The sequence below is a fragment of the Lipophrys pholis genome (assembly GCF_963383615.2).
Source record: "Lipophrys pholis genome assembly, chromosome: 3".
Classification (NCBI taxonomy): domain Eukaryota; kingdom Metazoa; phylum Chordata; class Actinopteri; order Blenniiformes; family Blenniidae; genus Lipophrys; species Lipophrys pholis.
In genome coordinates, this window is record NC_137627.1 from 10,044,717 (window position 1) to 10,072,370 (window position 27,654).

General features: G+C 41.1%; 1 protein-coding gene across 1 annotated transcript; it reads right to left on the reverse strand.

Annotated features, from left to right (window-relative positions):
- Nucleotides 1-27,493, reverse strand: kcnj5 (potassium inwardly rectifying channel subfamily J member 5). Its single transcript, XM_080458980.1, has 4 exons — nt 27,199-27,493; nt 15,047-15,126; nt 9,877-10,750; nt 1-432 (listed from the first exon to the last, which is right to left on the reverse strand). Exons 2-4 carry the CDS (start codon nt 15,107-15,109, stop codon nt 44-46), a joined length of 1,326 nt encoding a protein of 441 aa, XP_080315106.1. The 5' UTR covers nt 15,110-15,126; nt 27,199-27,493; the 3' UTR covers nt 1-43.
- Nucleotides 27,494-27,654: the final 161 nt, after the last annotated feature.

The following is a 27,654-nucleotide window of genomic DNA, read 5'->3' on the forward strand; positions in this document are numbered from 1 at the left end:
ACTGTCGTATTCTCGAGTTCAGTCTTTCAGCTGATGTGGCCAATCAGTCAGGCAGTCCATCAGCGAGGGGCAGATCCTCAAGGGCAGCGGCCGAGCCGTTGGTCTCTCCTCTGTCACCCCCGGAATCCCTCTCCAACGCCTCCTCCTCCTCCTGGCTTAGTGGATCCTGTTTGGACAGGCGGTTCAGGGGGTCAAAAGTATGCAGTTTGGGATCGGGGCTGAGGAGCGAGAGCGTGGGCAACAATGCCCCATCCCGGTGCTTCGCAGCCAACTCCTTGGCGCTGCAGGTGGGGGTGTTGGTTTCATAGATGTCGTGGAAGTTGTTGTAGTCAACCTCGTAGAAGCCCTTCTCCAGAGAAAGAACTGGCGTGAAGCGGTAACCCCAAAGCACCTCTGTGTCCAGGTAGGAGCTTCGTGCCTGACATGTCATCCCTGTCGTCGCGGTATGGGTAGGCATTTGTGTCCACACAGACACACACACACACATAGACACACACACACACACAAATGGAGAGAAGTGAGGGGAGAAAAACAAGGACAACATCGGTTAATTATTCATGCCTACATATAAGAAGCTCCAACCCCCATCATCATAACTGCTTGGCTGATAAATTACGTTACACATCTCCACTGGAAATGTCAGCAGTGATCATCTCTGATGAGCAACTTAAAGTAAAATATCACTGTTGACCTGTCATAGCCCGGCACTGCAACAAACCTTGATTTGAAAGATTAAAAAAAAAAAAAAAAAAGAAAGAAAAAAGTCTCAATTACATAAACGCTAAAAATATAGCTTCACATTTACTCAGCAACTTGACTGATGTTGAATCTTTTATGTAAAGCAATGGACTCGCATCAGGACAGCAACAGAATTAAAGGATTAACAGGATTAGTAAAGCCTGAGCTCATTAGGTGTTTAAATAAGCATTGTGAGGTTGAGCCCCAGTGATGTGACCACTACCCTCAGAAAACGGACTCAGCATGTACAAAACGTCTTTATTTAAAACGAGAACTTGTGTCCGAGTGAAATTAGCTGTATAAATAAAGGTCAAATAAAGAAGAATAACAAGAAAGATTACTCATGCTTTATACTTTTTTACTGTGTATGATTCATTGTTCAATTCACTAATCCAAAAAGAATAAGTTAAACTGTGCTCATTCCAAGCATGATTGAAATGAGATGCTATTTGACCCAGTTTGCGATCACGACGGATCAGTGAGACAATCTAAAAGTGGGAATATAATCAGTTGGGAAGTCAACATTTTGTGATGTTCTTCTTTGTTCGATGACATGAAAGTAAATATGTGCTGATAGTCCTGATTGCAAATGAAAAATGACTCCTACAAAACCCATTGCAACTATGCGAAACGCAAAGATGTTAATGAATTGAATGTTTTGACATTTTGATGAATGGAACACATTTGTTTATTGTGTTATCATGATTTAAGATGAATCCTCATTGTTGCTGTGCACTGACTGGTAAGCGAAATGAGTTGGACTCAAATGAGTATGAAATGTGAGTCTGATGATGTTTGGCAATATTGTATGTCGATTTTGTTTGTGGTGTTCCGCGTCGTATGTACCTAAGCGTCTTTGTTTTGTTTGTGTTGCTGTCATTCTTGCTGTCATCGAAGTCTTGAACAACCTTCAGGAACAAAAAAGCCTGTCTTGTTTTTTTTCTGAGCCAACAATTAATCTTGTCTTTTAAACTGCAGTGAATCTCTGAATAACTAATTTAACAATCACAATTTGTACTTATACAGCATAGAGCTGCATGATACATGCGTTGACAATTCTTGTTGCTTCATGTCCCTGTAAAGCATTATATGGAGTTATCAATAAAGTTACAAAACTGTTTGGTTTCCTTTCTCGTGCAAGGTTATAAAGACAACAAAATGTATATTTGAAATAACCTAAATGTGAATCATTTCAAACCGTTACATCAACTTCATTGAAACCACTTTGACTAGATTGAGTATAGTGTATGTATATTTATTGTATTGAATTCCAGAACTTTGAATACTTGATTATAATGATTGTATCAAAACTGAATGACCGCCCCTGGTGGCTTTGTGCAGCATGTGCAGCATGTGCAGCATGTGCAGCATGTGCAGCATGTGCAGCATGTGCAGCATGTGCAGCATGTGCAGCATGTGCAGCATGTGCAGCATGCGCAGCATGTGCAGTATGGGCCAAACTGAATAAGAGAAGAAAAAGAAGCTTAACAGTTTGTGTAATTTTCACACAAGTTTTGTCTCGCCCATGTTTGTGAAAGTGTTTAATTTACTTCTGATACATTTGGTTGTAAATAGTAGTGTAAATACTGTAACTACTGACTTTTAGTATATCTATAGATTCTGAAATTAGAAGTGTTTTGTGTACTAACCATTAGTGTTAATGCTTGTGGTTTTGTCCAGTTTATTCTTTTGTTTGTTGTATGTGGGCTGTTGAAAACCTTCATTTCTGTCTGTCTTGTCTATTTGATGTCCTGTGAAAAGGAAGTCTGTTTCTCTTTTTTTAATTGTTGAACTTATAACACTAAAAGTACTTCATGCACTTTGTCTTTTCTTTTTTTTTTTTTTTTATTCAAACGATTGCTGCCGGAAGACGTAAAATGTCTCAGTCTTGACTGATGAGGGAAAATGCCCTCTCATGTCTGCACATATAGATTGTTATTAATTACACTTGCAGTCACTAAGGATGTGAGATCGCCAATTAGCAGGGAGGCTCTTGAAGACAGGCATGCGGCTGATTGCTTGTTGGTAAACAAATAGAAATATCATTAGATAAAGTCTGCATCCCTGCATAGTATGTCGTGTATGACTTATTCCACGTCTTTGAAATGTTTATATGTGTAAGTATTGGTTACCGTTCACCACCTTCAAGTCTCTGATGTGACTATGGCCTGCTCACACAGTTCTATGGCATTACTACAATTAGCAATACAACTGTGACACAGGAGGGTTTTTTTTTTTTTTTTTTAAACCATCCTTCCAATTAGGCTCTATCACTTGATTACAGCAGACTACAACCCCCCCCCCTTCTCTTAGTACCTTACTCATCCAGCTGAGTTACATAATTTGTGAACACATGGTATGATATGATACGATGAAGCATGTGCTGTTAAATATATGTAGATCTCACAGTGATCTGGGATCCAGTGCCTCACTGAGAGGAAAAGGCTTTTTGCACATCTTCAGCCTTCCCTCTGGAAACGAGTGGCCTGGATTCCACATTTAACTTGTGAAATGTTTGTTATTTCTGTGACGAGATCATCAAAGACAATATAGCGTCTTTCACTTCCTAATGAGACGGGTCTTTATAGTGTCTGTTAAGGTTGTTGGCGTATCACTTGATGTATTGGTTTTTGAGTTCTTGGTTTTTGCAGTCCAAACAAATTATGCCGCTTTGTGAACATCTATAGTGCCTTGTCTTATTAGCATTTCAAAGACGCTGCGCCCGGCTGTATTTTTCTGTTAAGGTTGTGTCACAGTCGTCCTGATACTTCCAGATGTCCTGCAGGAAGAGGAACATTCACATTCACTACTACAGTGTTTTTGCTGTTTTACAGGGAATTGTCTGGTCTCTTTTGACTGTGAAAGCTACATTTGAACTGCTGCTATTTGCTGAGGGAGAGGCCTGCAAAAAGTAGAAAAAAAAGGGACGGAATCAATTCACAGATATGGATGATACAGATCCATTCCAATTTTTTGGACAAATGTTTTCTATTTCACTCGACACATTTATAGTTGAAGACAGGCTATCCATTTTCCACAATAAGCAGAAACAAATATTACCGCAGTATGTTAATGTGCCTGTTTTATTCTGTTGCCAAGCTCTTGGCTCCAAAACAGTGATTAGACCGTTTTCTCTTGCATCTTTTGTGAAAAATTATGGTTTATGTTTTGTATACCTACAGCTGCAGGCGGCTGTGTGCGTAGGAGATACTTGTGTTGTGATGTGTTCATGTGCTTCAGGACTCGACAGCTGGCGGATGAGCAGCAGGAGCCAGCCCGATAAATAAAGGTTACAGAATTCAGATCATTCTTTTACCGACAAATACGTATGCGTACGGTTGACCTAAGTGCAGTTTGTCATTACTGCCGCTGCATTTGCAAGAGACGCAGCGACACGGCAAGGAACAATAAGCAAGCAAGGAGATCATATGCGAATCCGCTTGACTTTTTGCATTACAAAGCGGTAGCTGGGGATTTCTACGTTGCGTAAACTGCACGTGGCTTTGCGTCACCATAAACAATCACTGCTCCCAGAACAGATTTCTCCCGGGAAAAAAAAACAACAAAAAAAACACATTTACTCGTACAGGATAAACCGCACACAAGAGCCAGAGAAATCTTTGAAAGTGAGTGCGTGCTCACGACCCCGTGAGCAACACGCTTTTCTCAGAAAGGGTATTATCACTTGTCAAACACAGGTGCATTTAAATAGGACACTTTAATAACGCCTGCTTTGCTCGCACACATGTCACTTTCAGGGTTGTGATGTTGGACCACTGGCACACACAATGGGGAAAAAGCCTATCACCAATGTTATTAGTCACACCGTACACGTGTGGTTTGTGAGAAAGCGTAATGCCAAGGTGTAATTGCTGCTTTCTCCCGTTGTTGCTGCTGTCATAGCTTATTTTCGGGGGGATTTCAGGCATCCGCCTTGAGGCCCTGACTGTAAACTCCCCTGGGGCAGAGTGTTTGTTGTCACTCCCCAATCGTGGCCGGGCTGAATTTGACACATCCTTGCAGGCAGGGAAGCCGTGACAAGGTTGGAGCCAAGCAGCTGAATGTTAACGGCACATTATATACATTCATGTATTATTCCATTACAGCTGAGCTGGCAGGTTAAAGTACTGTTGTTAATCACACCAGTGTGTATTCTGCGATGAAAAATGCCTGTTAATAATAAGAGGCCATTTTGAATTCTTTTTTTTATAGACCTATCCCATTGAGAGAGACCTATTGTACATTTGTTGTAGAAAAAAAAAAGACGTAAATGTCAAAGTGAAATGGATTTATGGCAGTACGTGCAAGCATCAACAGGACCGTGATAAGGTCTTGTTCTTTTGTTCTCGTTTTATTTCACAACTTGTATTTTGCCCTTGTGTTTTGTTGTGACTTTTCATTCGCCCCCCTCAAGGCGTCCCGCCCATTGCTTGCGTGTCCTGTGCTGACTAAGCTGCAAACTCATACACACCCTGGGAACTCGATTCCGCTCATTTGGGTGTCTGAAGGACAGATGCTGAGGGATTGTGTTGTGACTTTCTTTCTTGGCATTTTCTTTTTTCCTGGGAAACCAAATAAAACCAGAGTGAAGCACATCTTCTCTTCCTTGATGTAGAGTGACAGTGTAGGGAGAAAAGAGAGGCTGCACGATGTTGTGGTGGCTCGTACTCTCGTCTCACAAAAATATTGCTGATTTTGTCTCTGGGCTTGGATGTTTGGGACAGTTTCTGGTCTCCCACGGGCCAAATACATTAATTCAAGGTTTATTGTTGACTGTAAATTGATCTAAGGCGTGTATGAGCAGGATTACTATTGCATGAACACATCATCAGTAGGGTAAAACTAACCTGTCACCCTTGTGACCTTTAACATAGATGCAGTTGTATAGAAGATAGATAACTTTATGGATCATTTGATTGATTGATAGATAGATGGGGTGATGAAAGAGGACATGAAGTATAAATTGCCAAGACCTCGCAAAAACATGGGATTTGTGATCTTAAACAGTTTCAAATGGCAAATTATTGAAATTTAAAACAAATAATAAAACATCCATACACATATCCTCCACAATATCATCCAAACAAACACTACTGCACTGTGCATGATATACAAACAATAATTTTACATTTTAACCATAATTCTTTTTAATTTCATTTGTATTTTATTTGATCTCTGTTGGTGGGGCCCTTTTAATATTCTCTCCCAGACTGTTCGCAGTGTTCGTGTTTTGGTAACGAATCCTCTGTTTGGACCGGATACAGTTCAGTCTTATTCGCTTTTGTTGTAGAGGAAGCCCCTCCCTCAAAACATTTCTCCTGCCTACTCCTGCCTGAGACCTGCCCTTTGTATTTTCCTGGAACGCATGAAAAAAGACAACTGCAGGCATTGTTGTTTACACAGTGACAAAACTGATGCAAGAAACTGTCTTGATTCTGGGAAATAGCACAAAAGACATTTAAAAAAAACAACCCAAAAATCTCATGAATATTTTACTGTCCATCAAAATTGGGGACGAAAGTCGATCTCCCAGTTGGTGGGAGACTTCACACATTATTCCAAAACTGCAGCTTAATCACATACTGTACAAAGATTTATTTTTTTTTTTTACATTTTAAAGAACATCTCAGATGACACCTAAATAAGTTGTAGGATTTTATTACAAACATATAATGTAAAAAAAAAAAAAAAAAAAAACCTTTTTGGAAGTAATAAACACATAAAACTAATAATGTGATCACAATTACAGAAATGTCTGTGAGATCATTACTTTTTGGTAAATGAAAACCGCTGCGTCTCTCCCGCCGGTATAAACTTTAGTGTCAGCTTTTGATTCAACGTCTTCTTCCTGCTTAAGGGAGGCCGAATGCCTCATTAATCCTGATTTCAGTGCAACTGACATCGTCATGCAAGATGTCTGACGGTTCACCTGTATCCGCAGTGGCTGTGATGCATTTGCAGTCCTAAATAAACATTAGCTTCCCTTTTATGAGAGGCGTCTGCTGCTGTCTGCATGTTGGTAGTTTATCTCAGCTTTATTGTTGCCCGTTCTCATTGCTTCATAAATCAGCTTCATTCATGAACAGGTGTTATGCCAAGTTCTGCATAATGCCAAACATTGCATCCCTATCGCAGTGAGGTTGTGCAGTTTAAAAAATACCATAATTCAATAGAAACTGGCAGATTGAAGTGACTTTTTATTTGCTGTAACATTTTAGAACTCCGCTATTTTAGAGAGAAGTTACGGCTGTGGCCCGGTTGGTAGAGCGGTCGTCCTTCATTTGGAAGGTTGCAGGTTCAATTCCTCGCAGTGGCCTTGAGCAAGGCGGCAGCCATGTCTATTTGTTGAAAGAATTTCTCTTTTAGTTTCCATAACTTGCTGAAAATGTACTCACTGAACAGATTTGATTGTAGAAAAAAAAAAACCCTGTTAATTATCCTCTTTGACGTCAGTGGATAGTTAAAAGATAAACTATCAAATAAAAGAGCAGTTTCAGAATTTGTAAAGCAAAACAATTCATTGCTTGAATCAGATATGTGTAAGACTTCTTTGTTGTCCTACAGGAAAGGTCACATCTGTGGGATGCAACTGAAATAAAGTTCCAGAAAAGCTTGTAGTTTTGTGGAAGGACACATATTTATTTTAATTAACATCCCAAGTATCCATAATGCACCATTTTTCTCAAGAGCAACCATGGAGTAAAATTGATTTAGATCTTAAGAAAGTACATATACGAATTTATATTATGTATGGTTGTTATTCTATATTTTATGTTGCATGGCTGATAAATGTTCTCATTTCAGTCGATTTATTGTGGTGATTTATATACCTGTGATATTGTTATTGAGTGTGTTGTGTATTGCTTCAGTTCTACTACATTTATCCTCATTAGTGCAATTACGCTGCATTGTGAAGTAGGTGGGCAGAGTGGTCTTTGATAAGTCCTCGTCTTCCTTTACTTGACATCTCAGATACTGTAGGAGTGGCTGCTGTTAGCGATTTTCAGAGCCTGACTCACAATCGTGCTGCAAACCACAGCCTGGCTGTCAATGCCGCGAACGAGCGATGGCTGGGGAGGCAATGGAGCCACTTCACCACCCACTTATCTGTCACTTCCAAAATGCACAACTGCACGCAACTCATGAGACTATAGATAATTTATTCAATAATCGCAGTGGTATTCATAGTACTATCGCGGCTCTGTTCAATCTTCTCTGTCCAATCAGATCGGATATTGCTTGATGTCAAATCCAAGATAGTCCAGAAATGAAATGAGTAGTGGGTTAATATTTCTAGATTTTCCGTTTGATCAAATTTCATTTTTACATACCAAAACTAATTGTTTAACCAATTTACTGCAGATTTGCTTTGAAGCTATAACTTTATATTAGTTATAGAACAGCTATGTATATTGAACCTTCAAGAAAAAATATTTAACAGTATCAATGTTGTGTAGTTTTGTGACGTTTCTCTGAATGTGAGGGAATATATTTTTATGTCGTCCCAAATTTGCTCTTTTTGTCAAATGGAGATGTAATTAGTCAAAGGGCAAAAGGGGTGACATGTCATAATGTCAAATGACTTTAATATGCTTGTGAGTGTGTATGTGTGCCTGTTTTTTTTTTTTGGTTGATATTTCTCATTAGGTTGAAGACAAGAAGGGGAGGAAGTGGGGGAAGTGCTCGCGGCTGGGTAGATTAGTTTGTTGCCTCGCGGTCAAGGGCAGTGACGGCATAACCCTGCATGATGCCATACTCTCTGCCGGTGAAGCGAAAGGTGATTTAATGCCTGAGTCAACTATCCAGCAGCGTGAGCAGGAAGCAAGATGACTGTTGGTGCTTTGGAGGAAAAAAACAAAGCATAGTAATTAAATAAATAAATAAAGTGGAGCAGAATTGGTGGGATAAATGCAATGCCATGTCTGCTTGGGATGTTTGCGCTGTGTGTGTCCGTGTGTGTCCGTGTGTGTGTGTGTGTGTGTGTGTGTGTTTTTATTTATTTTTTAATCAATACAACTATATGCCCATGAGACTAGCAGGTCCTAATCAACCAATGTCTCTTATGTACTTATGTGATGAAAGCCAATAAAGTAAATTAGTAGCATGCATAATACATTGGATTTGAAATGAAGACTTCATATTACTTCTTTGAGTAAAGACCATTTGACAATGTGGCACAGGGATGTAAACAAAACCCAATCAAGCCACTATCACACGCAAAATGATTAGAGTAGCAAATTAACAATCATCAGTGGTCTATCAACTATACACACACACACACACACACACACACACACACACACACACACACACACACACACACACACACACACACACACACACACACACACACACACACACACACACACACACACACCAAAAAAAAAGGTTATTCAGTTCACAGTTCATGAAGGTTGAACTGTTTCCCCCAGCAGCTTTGTCTACACTCGGAGGCCCTGTGGAACTTTACAGAAACACCTAGCCATGTCAGCCTCGTAAACGTAACCAGCCTGGAGCACTTTCCGGGGCTGCTTCAGCCTTTACCCCAAAACACAGACCAGCGGTGTGGGCAGCTACACGTCAGTCATTTGGAAATACACGATATCAAAGACATAACCTTGAAGTAGCAACAGCGGAAATGCGGGCTTCAGTGAGAACACAGACACTTCCCTTTCAGTGGTGTGCCTCTGATGAAATAACAAATATTGACAAGTGTGATGATGAAATTGAACTACAGTTGTAAGTTTAACCAGATTAACCAACAGCTTCATTAAAATGATATTTATCAACTAGTCTATATATAATTAGTTAAAACAAAGAATATATATATTAAAACCAATACTTTACTCACGGTAAAGTTTTTTCATTTTATTTATGTCTCACTTAAAATCAGTTAGTCTCTTTTTCTTTCCATCCATTACAGCCTTTTCAATAGGCAGCACTTACAGGTACTCACACCCTTTGGCAATGTATCTTTCCATGCAAGGCTCTTGTGAGTTTCCATCCATTTATCGCTGACCCTCAGCTTACTTCATGCATCAAACATTTCCTTTCTCTCTCCCTCTTAACGTGTAATCCATCCATCCATCCATCCTCCTATCCAGACCCACCACTCCACCCCACCCAATCCCTTCATACCTGTAGCCTCCACCATGCCCTCAAGGATAACCACGATCTCAAACTCCTCCTTCTCGATTTGCGCCATAGACATCTCCCAGAAGGGGCTTTTCTCGTTAATCTCATGAGAAATGATGAGCGGCGACACCAAGAATAGTCGGTCGTCTCCTGTGTCAAAACCGATGTTGATGTCAGTCTGGTTGAGTGGGATGAACTCCCCCTCCTTGGTCTGCTGTGAGCGGATCAGCTTTGCTCTGATTGACGCCTCCACAATGTGAGAGTTCCTCAGGTCCCCCACCCGAAACATCAGGCACAGCTTGTTATCTCGCACCGATATCACGGCCTTGTGAGAAAACATGAGGGTCTCAGCACGGTTCTTTGGCTGTGAGATCTTGACAAACATGCAACCCACCATCATGGCATTAACAATGGAACCCAAGATGGCCTGCACTAAAAGCAGGATAATACCCTCAGGACACTTTTCTGTGATTACACGATAACCGTACCCGATGGTGGTTTCAGTTTCAATCGAGAAGAGGAAGGCTGACACAAAACTGTTGAGGTTTTCCACACATGGGGTCCAGCCCTCCTCGTCGCCGTGCACCAGATCGCCACGGATGAGTGCAATCAGCCACCAGAGAAACCCAAAAAAAAGCCAGTTGACGACGTAGACCAATGTGAAAATAAAAAGACTAAGCCTCCAGCGTAGGTCCACCAGCGTTGTGAACAAGTCACTGAGGTAACGGTAGGTCTCTTGCACATTTCCATGGTGAACGTTGCACTTTCCATCCTTCTGCACGTATCGCTGTCGTGGCTTCTTTGCCGGGTCAGAGATCAAATGGGTGCGCTCCGTCGAGATCTGAGCCTCCCTCAGGTGTTTGGGAAGCTTCTTCACCTATGTTGAAAAGGAAAGATAAAAAAGAGACGGTCTGCAGTGAGGGAAAGGAAGGTGTAAGTGAGTGGGCATGCAAAGACAGAATGAAAGAAACCATCCGCAATTACAGCTCTCCACATGGGTGTATTTTATCCAGCCCCCACCGATTTCTTTCAGTTAATATTTCCCTTACAACTACACTCAGTTTGTAGTAGAGGCTGTCTGTATTACCATGTTTTTTAATGTGATTTTCCTTGAGGTTCAAAAAAAAAAATTTGCTGCTCTGTGCTGCTGTTGAAGAGGAAAATCAAATTAGGGAACGGTTATAAAAAGTCGCTTCCCAGTGCTGCTTAACAATGACATTGTGGGCGCCACTTTGTGTATGTGTATGTACAGGGCAAATAAGAAATAACGCATAAGGACACGATGAGAACACAAGGACAACTAGGTCTTTGTCTGTGTTGGCCTGGGTCCAGGGAGTCGTTCTGGCTCCACAGCTTTACCATGCCTTTCTCCCTGTCCTGTGCTTCCCCTCCACTTTCACACCACAGAGCACGAACAGGCCTGAATGGGAGGAGATCCTCCATCTCTCACTAATAGATCCATATAGGAATGATAAAAAAAAAAAGAAAAAAAAAAAGCGAGATGATGAGATGAGAGCAGGAGATGATATGCCGTCTTCGGATAGGAAGCGGAAACCTATCCCAGGTGGAATACTCTGGAGACTGTCGTAGTTGTTATTGTCCATCTACTCCTGTATGTGCAGTAGAACTATTTGCTCCCACCTTTGATGCAGCGTTTCAGAAACGTGGTTTTCTCCCCCATTTACATGGAGAGTCGGGGACACCCAAAGCGCTATGAAGGGAAGTTGGCAAGGCCAACTATGGCTTAATCCCCCCTCTCTAAAATGCAGAGTTGTATAGTAATGTGGTAATTTACATTTTGTTGTGTTTACTTAAGTTTTTTTAAACTGTACTTATAAAAGTAGTTTTCATGCGTCACACTTTTAACCGAGTTCAATTCTACAGAAAAAAAAAAAAAGATTTTCACTCTGTTACACCGTGCTTCATGCTGCTTTTAATTCTGAAAGGAAATTTATTGTTGTAAATTCATTATTTTGCTCCGGTGGAGAGACTTCTCACAGAAGCTCCATCACCTGACTCCGTGTGACCAATCAGATGAAGCCAGACAGTTAATGGGCTGCACGTACACTCTCTAGAGGTAGCAGGCTCTCCTCTACAGATGTGCGTAGGGATAACACTTTGATATCAACAACAATTACTGACTGATTCTTCTTTGCACTAAGTAGAATAACATTTCTGCTGCAGCCACTCATGTTTATGTTTACTTACAATTCATCGTTACTCACAAAGTGCCTGATATACTATAGTGTTGCATGTATTAAAACACGGATTTTCCAAGGATTGTGTCTGATAGATGTGCAAAATATCAAATTTTCTCTCCCGGCATGCCCAACTCCTCAGTTATCACATTGTTGTGCTTGTACGGACTCAGTGCTACATCCACTCTCTCCAGTGTGAATGCAAGCGAACAAACATTGAAACACTTCTTTCAGCAGAATGTTTCTGTGAAAACAGAAGCTAATGCAAGCAAGATCTTCGTTTAAATACTCCCGTTTGCACTCGTGTTCTTCTCCGTGGCTCACCCTCAGAAAACATGCAAACTGTAGTGTGCGTAATGTACTCGCTTGAGCTTGTAATTTAGCAGGCTTCATGGTGATTCCTGGTAAACTGGGCCCATACGACCTTGTAGTTGGAAGAACATACTCACATATTCAGAGCTGTCTGTCTACGAAGTTTGAATAATGTTTTTTCATTAAATCATTTTTGGGTTAATTTGCTTTTTTGTGTTATTTGTTATGGGAGTTCCAACCTCATTTTGTGGTTTTATTCAATCTGCAAATTGCACACTGATGGAAATATAATGACATCATTGAGGTCACTCAGAATATATTTGAAGTTTCAAAATGAATCCTAATTTACAAAAGTAGGTTTTACTCCATTTCTACTGAGTTCTTTTTTGGATGTGTACTACTCTACTCTACTAAATATGAATACATTTACTTGATTGAAATCGTTGAATGCTTTACAAACTTGCAGTATATTATTAGTGTACTGCATATTTGATTCCATTCAAGGTTGTGAAAACAGGATGTCTAACAATCTGCAAATGTAAAATTGTTTAAAGTCATTGGCCTCTTCTGAGGCCGACACATTTACGTTTATACTGTAAAGAGAAACATACATCCGGTGCAAGTTGTAAAGCATCATTCAAATAATCCAAGGACAACAGCAACGGCCGGACACTTTCCATTTCCAGTTGATAATTGAAATGCAGCAGAAAAAAAGAAAGAAAAATCGAACATGTCTCCCTTTTATTCGAACATCTGTGAACCGTTTATCTCTGGAGTCATGCTCCCGATCCTAGAAAAGCTGCATTGCATTGTGTTTGCACTGGTTGCTGCCCAGCTCCGTCACAAAGACGATCACTCTCACAGATGGGTCAAGAAGGACCCAGTCTTGGTGTCGACTATGTCCTCGCAGTACCTTCAGCTGTGGAGCCTGGAAAATAGAATCTGTTTGTCAAGTTCAGTAAAGGTATTTTTACTGAGATGTCAGCTGCTGTTTCACTGCTGTCCTGTGAATAGTTGCACTTACTCAGGTCTGCACGTAGGGCACAGACTTTTCAGATATCGATTCAAAGTGATCCTTACTTAAGGAACATTTTGACAAAGAGAAGGTGAAAGACAATTCTTATTGACCTGCTTTGCAATTAGTGACTTGATGACAGTGCATTCACTAAATGTCAATGGACTTCTTATTACAAACTATCCTCGAGGATATTGGTTCACATATAGATCACAAGCCCTGCCAGTCCAACTCTCTTTGAAGTTAAACCTTTCAAACTTTTTCACCAGTAACTGCAACTGTAAACGGATAAATTGTATTTATTTGTCGGTAATTGCGACAATACAATTCTCAAATGATCTATTTACACACTTTGTGCTGAGCTAATTGAGTGATAGATGAAGCTGTCACAAGGAGCGCTGCCCAATCTTTGGCCTTTGTAGTCGATATAATCCCCGAGGGTGATGGGCCATAAACAAATTCATTTGCTGTCTCCGCATGACATTTGTAAGTGGTGGGGGATTTGTCTCATTGAGCCTTTCTGGTCAGGCTTGAGTGGGCCATGTAAGCTCCAATCAGCTGGGGAATTAGGACAGGTAACAAGTGCAATCTCACCGTTTTTCACAGGAAAGGAGTGTGATGTCTTTTCCTTATTGTTTCGACTGCTAACAAACTAGAGTTGAATATTTTTTCTGAAGTACTGAAGCAAATCTGGCTCCACTTTGTAGGGCGCAATTTGCTGTAGGGAAGAATCAGCTTCTATCCATAGATATGGAGACATAGAGAGCATACCGTATGTACAACAGGGGTCTCAAACTGCACCCCTTCTACCACAGGTCCGTAACTAGATGTAAAATAAAAACAGACTATAAGCTAAGGAGATCTCATTACTTTTGATTTATTTTCACCCCTCCCTACCCCACAATATATACTTTATAGTTTGCACTTTGAGTTTGTAGTTTTAATAAACTCCTTGTATTTGCAATTAAAAACTATGTCTACCTTTTCATTTTGTTTCTTATGAATACAAAAATTTATTTTGAAATTAATCTGATTGATAAAACAAACTTGTTGAGACCTCCTTACTCACAAGAAGTGAAAGAACTGGAAAAGAAGTGGCTCTATTTGTTTGTCTTTTTTACTTAAAGGATCTACTGTATGTCTTTGTTCCTGATTATTTTATATATTATAAGTCTACAACTCCAACCCTATGTGTGGAAAGCACTTAAACACAGTAGCAGGCGAGATACATTTTTTAATTTGCAATCCATCACAAAAAAAAGAATGAATTTCAAACACTAATGAGAGTTTACTTAATGCATAAAGGCCCCTGGCATTGGACTTTCAGCTGCAGAGGTCCTCTGTTGAAGATGAATCATGGTGCTTCCCCGTGACTGTTACGTCATCTGATATGCTCTGTCTGGGACTGAGCGCAAAGCTGCTCCCATTTGGGACGACTCATTTTAAACAATATTCATACGGAGAGGGCCTTCGACTGTGTGCCAATGGTTATGTGGGGGCATGCCCACTGTGGTACGGGTGTCTTCAGGGTTTCTAACCCCTGCATCTGTGTTTCTTTTGACCACCATCACAATACCTTGGACTCATATCAGGTTTTTACTAATTCCATGCTAAATAGCACTGTTTGTTAAAATAGAAGACTTTGTACCTGTTCAGGCGTAACGCCTATCTCCATGTTGTGGTCCATCAGGACTCTGGAATCTCCTGCCATCCTCAGCTGAAGCTCACCTGCAAAATATTGGAAAGTGCATCAGCCATTAAAACAGATCCCAACTTTTAATGTACGATATGAAAAAATTCGATAGATAGATAGATAGACAATAGATAGAATAGGGATGCAACTTTAACACAATCATTTTCATTCATAATACATTCAATTATTATTTACTTGTACACTCCATTCCTTTGAGAGCCTGGCATACCAATCATACTGTAGCGACCCTATAATGTCCAACGCATTCAATGACATGCCCTCTTATTAATTGAAACAGAATGTTGAATGTTCTCTACAATGGTAGCACTGGGTCCAAACGCTGGTTTGGTAGAGGGGCTGTAGAGGAGGTGTTTGAGGGAGCTGGAGTGTGGTGATGAATGAGTGGAGTGAGAGAGCTGGAGAATGTACTGGCTGTGTGGTCAGGCAAAGTGGCGTCTTTACAGCCAGCAGTAAATATTTTAGCTTAATAAAATTAAAGAGTACAAGCCTCTGCATGTTTTTAAATTGAAAAAGTCCCTTTTGGGATCACTTGCTACAGTCAAAATGCAATTAATTAATTTTAAATCCTCAATTCTATTTAAAAAAAAAAAAAAAAAACAAGCCTTATATGACACTGGTAGACAGAATGGCCAAAATAACAGTGGAATTTTTGCAGACATTTGCAGTATTAGAACACTCTTTAGTTCATACCAGGAAAAAAAAACAACCCAAAAAACTCACAACCATAAGTGACAATATAGGCTGCCAGACCTTGCAACCTTTGTCCGTTGAGTGGTTGATTCTTTTAGCCGTCTTTGAAACATGTGTCTACTCTAGCAATAACGTGCTGATGTACAACATATCCCCAAAGCACAGCCTTTTCCACCTGCCATTGAAATTGCTCCGATATGTCAATGTGTCAATATTTGCTCACTGGTGTAATCAAAACTCACCTAAACCGTGTGGAGCAGTTACGCTATGAGCTTTAGCAGGTCACTTGTACTGGTTGTAATATTTCGACCCGGTAAAGATTTTGTGCATTTTGGCTTATCGAGGGAGAAACACGTGTTCAGGAAGTGGCCATAACATCATCATTACCCTTTAATTTAAAGAAACAACATTGCTTTGTCATTTTGTTTTGTAGTTGTTAGCAGACACACAAGAACTAATTACGAAAATAATATTCGGGTCTAATGAAATTGCTCATCATTCTGTGTTTCCATCATATTTGGCATCTGCCAATAATCCATTGATAATATGTATTCTAGTAAAGTCGGATGTAGAGTCAATATTTCATTGTATATTTTGGAATTGTCATATTTTGCCCCATAAATATACATTCTCACATTAAGTAGCAGTATAGGAGTTCATTGTCATTCATTTCTTGTCGAGAAGAAGGGAGATTGAAATTAAACACACTGATTCCAGTTGCCTGGAAACTTAGGACAGTGAGGCATTCAGTTTGTAAAACACCCACCCTCTGAGATCAGAATTAAAACTCAAAACAGCTGTGGGTATTCCGGGTTTAGTTTTCAACATGGGCAGCGCATGGTGTGACATGTTATTGTCATTATTGTTGGGCGCGTTTGAATTTCTGCAGAAAATTAAATGTGGAAATCCATCGTCATACACATGCATAAATCATAATTCTTCAATGATTTATGTTGCCAAAAATTCAATCACCTTGAGTAAAAAGCTAATGATAGGTTAAATAAACTAATGATAAAATCAAACTACTGTAAAGACTCATTTGTCTGCACCAATGACTAATTTGCTAATCTGATTTATGTCTTTCGCCTCAGTTTAGTGGGATCTGTGACATTAATGTTCATTAATTTTTCCACAATGTGCCAGAAATTGAGTATTGGAATAATTAATGTACCGGTATAGCAAGGTTGTGAAGAGCGCTTTAAAATGGTCAAATAAAGAAATTCACAGCACCACAGCTCAATTTATAAGATAAATTGAATACACTAAGGAGTAGTGCATTTCAAGAGTAAGCATTTCAGGTTATCCAGAAAACCCATGACAGACGCCACAATAGAAGTAAACCTGACAAAAGACGGTTAACTGATACAAGAGCAAGATCCATAATGGCCTGTTTCAAAGTCAGTTGCATTAGACTTCTCATAGTTCTCATAATTGTTTTAAATGTGTGAAATTTAGAGCATTTTCATTCATTAAACCTAAAGTTTATAGTACATGGGATTGACTATAACCATGATCTTTAATGTAACAACAATAGCTTCTGCCTTTTTATTCCGATTCTGATTGGTACTGTATCTATGTATACGCAGTGCTGCATTTCCACCAATCAAAGACTGTTGAGTTTGTCTGTAGGTTTCATACAAGGAAGAATTGTGTTCACTCAGAATCTTCTACTATGTCAATACCATACCAACTGTTGGAACAAAATCCATAAAGAAAACCCCCATAATGAATTCAAGACTGAGTATTTAAAAATATATATGTTTCAAAGCTTTGTCTAGGCCATCCTCTCAGGCCATAATCCGTACTGAAATGAATTCAGAAGACCATTTATGCTGACTGAGCGGTTTTCTCTAGCACCTCTGCAAGTTTTTTTTGTTGTTGTTTTTTTTAACCTTTTATGCAATATATGTACAAGTATTAGAAGACTTTTGTAAAGACATCCATGCCCCTCTATGGGTGATGAGTTAAAAAACAAACAAACAACTCACCACTATTATGCCACTTTTGTCAGATAATTTGTCCTGTGAGTCTCAATACTAATGACATTCCTTATAAGCTGCAGCTCTCCTTCATGTTAATTATCCAATTTTAAAATGCAAAGGCCACCCTGGTATCGCACCTGCCTGACATCCATATGTTGTAATAATGTGAGTATACACATTACGCTCGGAGCAACATTGTGCTTTAAGTACAGCCTGACGGAGCAATTATCCCGATTGTAGACTGCGAGTCTTGTTAATGAACATAACACATTGCCAAGATGGAAAGTGTTGGCGCTGAGGGTGTGTAAATATTTACTGACACTGTGTTTTCCAAGTGTTTCTAACAATATCCACGCAACTCAGTAACTTTCCAGAATATCCTCATATTGATTCTTCCATGGTAATACCTCAGGTTTTTGTAGTTAGAAAGCTCTTTTTTTTTTTTTTAGTTAAACACAGAATGCAGACTTCTTGTTTTCTAACTCGAATCACACACAGGACTAAGGTATGAGTTTGGGAAATGTCTCTGGCAAAACAAAACGCTTGGGCCCGACTAAAGGACTAGTTGACATTACATGCGATGACCCAGTGTTCGCTGTCGGCTAATTTGCCTGCACGGCGAAGCAGGCTCAGCTGCAGCGTTTTTAATGATGTCATTTTCCCAAAGAGCATGCTGCTTCATTGCCAGGCTGGCCAGTTGTGTCTTCTACGTGTGCCCACATGCACACACACGTACAGACACACAATTCCCCTCACGCAAACGCACTGCACTCAATGTTCCACCTTGGCCACGCTGTCCTCCCAATAGAACAGTGAGGTTTACACTTTACATCTGCTCTGATATAAAGTGACTTTACATATCGTCTTTGTGGTTGTTTTTAGCTCAATCGGTGAAACGAGGTGATGGGCTGACGGTGCACTACAGCAGGATGTGAATTTAAATACTTTTTTTTTTTTTTTCCTTTTCTTCTTCTTCTACTGAAACAGATATTTTTAAACATCAGTCGTGTGAAGGCCAAAGTGACAGAAGAAGTAGAAAGGGAATACTTTCAGTGTCTGCTGAATGATGTGAGATTTAATAAAGGCTATTGCTGTGGTTATGAAGGAGTGCTCACGATGGATGTGTGTATGAAGGGGACTTAGATAAAGCGCTAATTTTAGCAGCAATGTTACAACACTTCCAGAGCTCCACGAGAGGCAATTAACTTACAGAGCCCATGGGCGTTGTTTGTAAATCAACTACTTTTAATTTACTGGAAGAACAGGGGGATATACAGAGCTTTGTAACTAACCAAGCAAAGGAAACAAGGGTAAATTACTTTTGGTTCCTGACCTTAACGACATCTGACATTTCTTTGTCATCTGTCTTTGATGCTACTCTATTTGATCTGTGACAAGCGAGGAGAGGGAATGCAAAGGAGAGCGTGGAGGAGTGAGAGGACCACGTCACCGACCAGATCCACACAGGAATCTGGTGTTGACATTGATGGTCCAAAGCAAAGGGCAGAGTGACGTGACAGGCATCCGAGCAGGAAAAAGACGGACAGATGGAGGAGCAGAGGCACGGGACACACACACAAAGCTCTCGCAAAAAAAAAACAACCTTGCTGAATATATTACAGAGGTTGTGAGGTCTCGCTTTCTGACTCATTTTAGGATCTCTCATGAATTAAACATGCCTCCCTGGAGATTTCTGAACTCCAGACCTGTGTGTATTTTCAGCTCGGCTGTAATTGCAGTGTCTGTTCGCAGTCGCAGGTTCAACAAGCCCAAAACGAGAGGTGTTCGAACATGGATACCAGCTGGGGTGTTTTATCTCCACGCTTTAAGAGGGTAACAAGCATTTATCTTGTTACCGGGAGAGTGACAGGATGCTTTGGCTGAATTGTGTTTGTGTCCTGATAACAAGTGCACTCATCTGTTGTGCTTTAAGCCAAGTAAAAAAGGAAACTTTCTTCCTACGGGGATCTCTGCCGTATATATTTCCTTATTTGCTGACACAGCATGCTGTAGACAGTCATCTCGACAGAGCTGAGCAAAATGTGCCATTTTCTACTTTGTAACCTGTGGCAGGGCTATAATTCTCACCCTGAGCCTAGCTTGTAGTGAATTGCGATTTTCAGAATATAAAATACATGTATGTATGTGTGTGTTCCTATATATATATAAATATCCCCCAGATATATAACCCACATGTGGCTAAATATTAAAGTTTCAATTTTCTTGTCAAATTTCAAATGTATTTGTCTGCAGACTAAACTTTTGCTTGACAAGAGTGCTTTTTTTTTTTTTTTTTTTTTTTTTTTCAAAATTATAGGTTATGATCCGGCTCCCGTTATGACAGGGTTACAAATGACAGCACCATCCTGCCAACTCAGCAGTAACCTCTGATATAAATATGACCGTCGGCAGGCACTCATCCATAGAGTGTGGGGGTCACGGCTTGCTGTTTTCTGTTAGTTCATCAAATACCTTGCTGGGAGTGGAAGGAAAGAAAGAAAGAAGAAATGGGATATGTCGCAGCAGTTATTAGAGGTACCGCAACAGCAACTATGTTTACAGAATCTCTACATGCGATAGATATCTGCACTGGCAGAGTCATTCCAGCTTATCTGCTGTCTCCGTGGCCATGGAAGCATTTAGAACTTTCTATTTCCTTGATTTCCCGTCCTCTCTCACTCCTCCCCTTGAGTCATGGTAACGGGACCTGTCATGATTATGTCCCAGGCTAAGATTGGCCCATAAAATAACATGGCCTCTTCCCTATCTCCACTCACTTATGACACTTTGAGGTTGGATGGGTCAAATGACTAAAAACGTCCTCAGCTAGTTTGGCTCCAGGCCCAGCAACGACACAAAACACACACACACACACACACACACACACACACACACACACACACACACACACACACACACACACACACACACACACACACACACACACACACACACACACACACACACACACACACACACAAACTTACCAGCCCTCTACCATTTGGCCATTATGCCCGATAGTGAGCTGAGTGTATCCAGTTGTGTCCTTCTCATGAATGACCTTCTCTTGGAGTGACACTGCTGCACCGAGACGTTCGAGTCACACTGGAGAAGCAATTTCCCTAATGATATGTCCATCTCTGCCTCGCTCACACACACACACACACACACACACACACACACACACACACACACACACACACACACACACACACACACACACACACACACACACACACACACACACACACACACACACACACACACACACACACACACACACACATATAGAGTACATCCTTCTTACTGTCCCACATTTAGTGTCTTCCTTGCAGTTGTTTTTGCTCACGTCCTGAGGAAACAGTGCAGTTGCTCTCGCAAAGATTGCTCTTGCACATTTCAGGAATCTTATCTTCCACTGAGACAAGTGAGTTTAAGAAAACAGTGATAGCGGCGAGATTTCACATTGCTGCTGAAGTGGGAGGGGAAGGGATTAAAACCCAACACCTACTGGAGCCAAATAACACCCTCTTCAAACATGCCGGCCTAAAGCGTGAAAGAGATGTGATGCAGAGAGATGTCTGACATTGGGTGGGTGGATATGTGCCCCGACACCCCAGATCTTCATAAGAACAAACTAATCTGGTTATTGTTTATAACTCAAATGCGTTTGTACAAATCCAAGGCATCGAAACTTAATCCCACTATACTGCATGCGGTTCATTAATCCTCCGCTCCGCCTCGCAGCAGAGGACATGGAAGTCGAGGGGGAAGATGGGAGGATGGGGCGGAGCTGCAGAACCAGGCAGCGCGCAACGAAATGCTTTGAGAAGCCAAAGGTCAAACGATCTTGATTGGAATTCCCGACATGCTCCACTGTGTCCCCGTGCTTGTCCCTTTGAGGATCCTCCTTCTCTGTTGTCAGCACAACCAAGTCAGAATGAAATGAGATTATGATGTTGACAGTTGCATGTTAAGAAAAAATTCCCAGACCCAAGTGGTTGGCATAGCAGCTGAGTAATGCACCCTCTGCTTAGTGCATCTTTTTTTTTTTTTTTCTTGTCGAGGTGTCCTTCAGCAAGGAGCTTAAAGCACAGCGGCTGGCACCAGATGACATGGTGTGAATGAGTCTTAGCTGTGTAAATGAGAAGTAAGTTTGAGCTGAAGAAAAATGTTCAAAAATGAGGTAAAAACATTCTAATAAATTGATGTGTTGAAATGCTTTACCACTATTATTCGGTTTCGGTTTTTGCTGATGAACTGCAAATGGAACAGGGTGTGTTTTCTCTGGGTGATCGAGGCTCTCGTTCTATTGATGTGGACATAACTTCTCAGAAAAAAAAAACATCACCCCAGTTGCAGAAGAGTAGAGCTGCCGTGAATAGTGATGAAAATTCATCATTGGCATTTTTTTTTTAGTTGACTCATCATTTTACTAATAGACCGCCTATTCGTTTTTGGTCTCCTGTCTCAAATGGCTCACCTACTTTCAAGTAATTCTCACCCACACCACTCTGTGCGCTGTGCTCGCGCTGCGGGTTAAACCAGGAGGTGACTCGGGACAAAGCAACTTCTAGTCCAATATGAGACCAAAAGTGTCGAAAGTATAGGAGTACCTCAGGCCAACTGGTGACAAAAGAGTCGTCTGTACAATGGCGTATATCCACTTATTTTTCAGTCAACATTGCGTACACCCACTTCCAAATCCCCGCTGATGGACGACTCAGCAGCATCCACTAGTGGAATTTATTTAATTTTCCTGACAGGATGATGAAGCTCATGACCCACCCTACTCTGCCTCTGATTGGCTCGTACTCACTGCATTCACTGATCTAATTGGTTCATGTTGATGTTTACTGTGCAGCATGAAGGCCAACGAGCCAATCAGAGACAGAGTAAGGCGGGTCATTACAAAGTATTGGTAAATGCTAAATTATATCAAAAGTTATATATGTTATGCAAATACTATGAATGGATTTTCACTGATAAGCATTGTTTTACATGCCACTGTTCTTTGGGCGTAGACCCACTGCTCCAGTGACCACGACTCCACTGAATATAAGTATGCGATTATTAATGAATGGGCAAGATAGTCTATACTTTAAAGTAAGTCTTCAGAAGAACAATGACTGTCTTTGGAATATAATCAGGTTACGTAGACTATTTAGCAATAATGTTTAAAGAAAGGTAGCTTATTTTATTGGTATAGATTTAGTTTTTTATTGCTATACAGTATCTATTTTTATAAACATTTATTTATTTACTTATGTATTTAGCTTAATTTGGTACATTTGGCAATACTTAATTGTTTACATTTGTAGGTACAGGTGACATTTTATGTTTTGGCCCTTGAGTTGTATTCAAAATAAACCGAACACAAATAAGGTATCAACCGCTTGATTTTTGTTTTTAATCAGTCATTTCGATCGGTCGAAACAATTAGTGGAAGGATTAATTGTTTGAAAACTAGTTGTTGCTGGCAGCACGACATAAGAGGTGGGGTGTGTTGGTCCTCTGGAATCCTAATGATAATTTTTTATTATCCTTCATTATATACGTTCAGAACAAAATATATGTGCATGTTCACACACTGCCTTGCATTGAACATTGGATTACACAAATAAATATGACCCAATCCATTATAAATCACTGCGTGTTGAATGTAGTGAAGATGTCATTATGTTTGATGAAGTAAAAAATACATAAGCAGTCTGCATGGAAAGTGTGTGGTGCTTGCCAGTACATACACTATGTGAATGGAGAATTCCCTGTAACAAAATAAATTCTGCATAACTCAGTTTCGCTTGCCTGACCAGAATACTAATGGGCAAAACATGAAATGTCAACATATATCTGACTATGTCTGCAGAGGCTCCAATGAATAGTACCAATAAACGCTGGTTGAATCCCAGTGGCTAAACCAGTAGAAGCAGGAGAAGGAGCAGCTGTAACTCCCACATTCATTCCACATAACCTCCTTCTGACAGATAAGAGCTCAAACAACCAGTATGAGTTTTTTTTAAGAGGCAGTTAACAAAAAAAGTCTCTTTTTTTTCAAAACAAACATTTGTCCACATTAATGTGGCCCAGACTTGTTGACAGTTTCCAAGAGGAGATGTGTCACTTGGGGGCTGTCTACTTCTGGCATTCGAACTACACCAAGATGGTGGCCTCGGTCACAAACTTGAACTTGTATCACTGTAACAGTTCAGCCAAAAGTATTTTTAAAAACGTTTGACGTGTTCAGCTGCTGAATCTGTCCTCGTTTTGGTTCCTCCACAGCTAGTTTAGACCTTTTACCAAAGTTTCATGACCCCTGTGCCTCATTTGTATGCAGTTGGCAGGATTGTACTTCATGCAAGTGGGCTCCGGGACGACGCAAAGCAACGCCACACAGCTGGAAACGTGCCGCGCCACACCCGGGATGCGAGAAATTGACTGCTTGACTTCGTTCTGCAGTGTAGATGGGTTAATTGCATCTAAACTTTTAATCAGATCAATCACACACACACACACACACACACACACACACACACACACACACACACACACACACACACACACACACACACACACACACACACACACACACACACACACACACACACACACACACACACACACACACACACACACACACACACACACACACACAGGTGTTTTGTCCCTCCCAACCACCTGAACAGCAGAATGATCACTGTTGCATATGAACACACTGACAGATGCTGGGAGCAAGGTGACCTGAAACAAACAGCCATTTTTTTTTTTTTTTACATGTATAATCATTTTACAGCTGTACAAAACGCCCAGGAGCCGGAAAACCACATTTTCTGTCCTTATCTCTTATCTACGAGCAGAGACCCTGAATGTATGTGGAAACATATCTATAATTTAATGTCCATTTCTGCAGATCTTGCAGCACTGAACAAACAAGACAACTGGAAAACAAAAGGGGGGGTTGGGGTCCCTAAAGCATCGCTCTACCAAACAGAACGTGAGTGGTTTGGATGCTGAAACAGCAGCTCTAAATACTGTATTCACTTTATGTGTGACGGGAATACAGTACACACATTGTGAAGTTGTGTCCGTATGAATGAGTGAGCTGTACCATAAATCTGGCACATAAGCGTCCTAGGTGACACTTTAAAGACACAGAAGATGCACACCAATTTGCATTGGCTACAGATTTATGTGGCTGGAAACAGAGCAATCTCCCTCAGAGAAAGACCAGATTGTGTGGGAAATGTTATGTACAGAATGTATTTCATGCAAATACTACAAGACTCCACTGTCTTCATATGCAATTCACAAGTGCAAGGCTTTAAGTTTTTAATTATGCACATTTATTTTTCAAGTGTACACACTAGAGCTGTAAGGGGAATATACAGAGAACTAATTCAGCAGTGCTGCATAAATAGGCGACTGCATATAGGTCTATCAAAATAATTTTTTATTTATTTTTTTTCATACAATAATCTGATATGCACTCACACATTTTCCAGGGCACTAAATACAAAAAAAAAGGGGAGGGAAAAAAAAAAAAGCTTCACGCCTGGCTAAGCTCTTGACACAAATGCGCCGCTGCAGTATTAGAGTGTGGATCTGCTTGAAGAACAGAGCATTTCCCAAGATCCCCTAAAGACACACAGTCTTGACTAAATAAACAGATGTAATTAATTATTCACAGTGTCTTTTCTTTTTAGAGTCTCCTTTAGATCCAGCTGAGCATTACATTGGCCTCTTTGCCCTCTTTTGTCCACGTGTTACAGAGATCAGGGCATGGGTGATAGCGGCGCAGGAGGAGAAGTGTGAGGTGCGTGGCCATGATTTACTGCCACAATGATAGTGTCGATGATAAAGGTCAGAAGGCCAGCTATCAAAAGGCATTATCTCTCTGTAGTTTCTGATATACCTTTAAAATAGCTAATCAAGGTTCAGCCAGCTGTGAGAGCAGTCAGTGAAGGTGGTAATAAAAGTTGCTTCGACGAGGGGAAGTGGGTGGGTTTCGTTTCAAAGCACGCATTAACAAGTCACACTGAGAGACAGGGCTTTCCCTTTCGCTCCAGCGGCTCTGGGTTTGAGACATAAAGCTGTGGTTAATGATGAGTGCACATGTGGCTTGCACGGTAGTTATCTTTCTAACTTGTGTCCAGGAGCACACATTAAAAAAATGATGTCCACGCAGCGGCTTCGACGCTGATCTTGACGTCCCCTGATGACAGTACCAAGGATGGACGCAAGCTGTTGGGAAGCTGCGCTCGATTAATGTAGCTGCTAAGCCCGCTGCATTGTCATCAAAGTTTTACAGCGACAACTCCTAAGACGCGTATCTGCGAAGTCCAGTAAAACTTAAGCTACAGGAGGAGAGGAAGTGCTCTACATGAGACATTAAAGCCACCGACAGCTAATCCTCCGGGCCAGGGAGACTGTTTCAAGGGAATCAATATAAATGATTTTCCTCTCAATGCTTTTGTTGTAGTCTACAATATTCATGAAAACACTGCCAACAGCTATCACTACCCCATATCTGTCGCTTCATCTCCAGCTCCTGTTCAATGTATAAAAACATGCAAGCGTGAAAGCATGCTGCGCTGTGCCTGTAGTAGAAGTACCCTCTCCTACACACACACACACACACACACAGACACACACACACACACACACACACACACACACGCACACACACACGCAGTAACACACACACACACGCAGTAACACACGCAGTAACACACACGCAGTAACACACACACAGTGAGGTACGCTCACTTTAGATTTTTTCCCAGTGCTGCGCTTGTAAAACTCCTGCATTGCACTGACACAACTACAGCAAGGCGCCCGAGTAGGCACAAACAGCAGGAGTGTTGACAGGCTTTTCTCTGCTTGCGTCAGAGAAATTCATTGCCTTTCTGATTACCCTGCCCCCGCCATGAGGGCAAAGAGATGCATGGTGATGATCTATGTATCTCTGCAGTGACATAAGATGAAGGAGGCGAGATGTGATGATAAAGGTTGGAGCAGATAGGTGGGGGGGGGGGGGGGGGGGGGATCAAGCCTCTCTGTACATTGACACTCTCTTCTTATTGCTCTCGTATCTCCTCTTCCTATTTGTCATCAGTTTTGTGTTTGTACGGACCTAGCTCTCATAGTTTTGATCTCTCCTCAAGTGATGCACACTTCTGACTTGGCGAGCCACTCCAGATGGGATTTCTGACTCAAACGCATAATGCTAATGCAGCTTGCGATGCCATCCACAGTCAAATTGAGAGGGGGCAGCTTTTGAATGTGGTGCCACGGTCGTATCATGCATCAACGGCTTTAAAAACCTCCCCTCTCCTCTTTTCCGCCTTCCTCTCGCTGCCTCTTCCACTGCTTTTCTTTTTTCCTTCCCCTCTGTCAGCGGTGCACGAGGCTTACCTTCAGGTCTCTGCAGGAGTAGCTGCCAGGCTCCCTTTGAGGCATTTCATAGCTGCTCCTCTCCCCAGGACTGCGCACTCCTTTCCTGGCTTTGTTCAATCAGCAACAGCCCTCCTGCTTCCCCTTCTGCCACCCAGCTCCTGCTCTTCACCGCTCTCTATCTACTCCTGTGTGAGAGGGGGGTCTGTCTGTGCATGTGTGAGGAAAAGAGAGAGAGAGAGAGAGAGAGAGAGAGAGGGAGTGAGAGTGTGGATGCGAGAAGAGATGGAAAGGATGTTAATGTGTGTGTTCTCTCATCTCACTTCCACACAGGAAGTGGACTTTATGTTTCAGAGGATTTCTTTTTTGATTTTGAGTGGTTTTATGCCTACTGGTACAAAGCATGAGCAACAGTCTGTGTGGACATACAGTATAGATCTACTACGTGGCGCAGCTCTTCAAGCTGCAAAGGCAGAA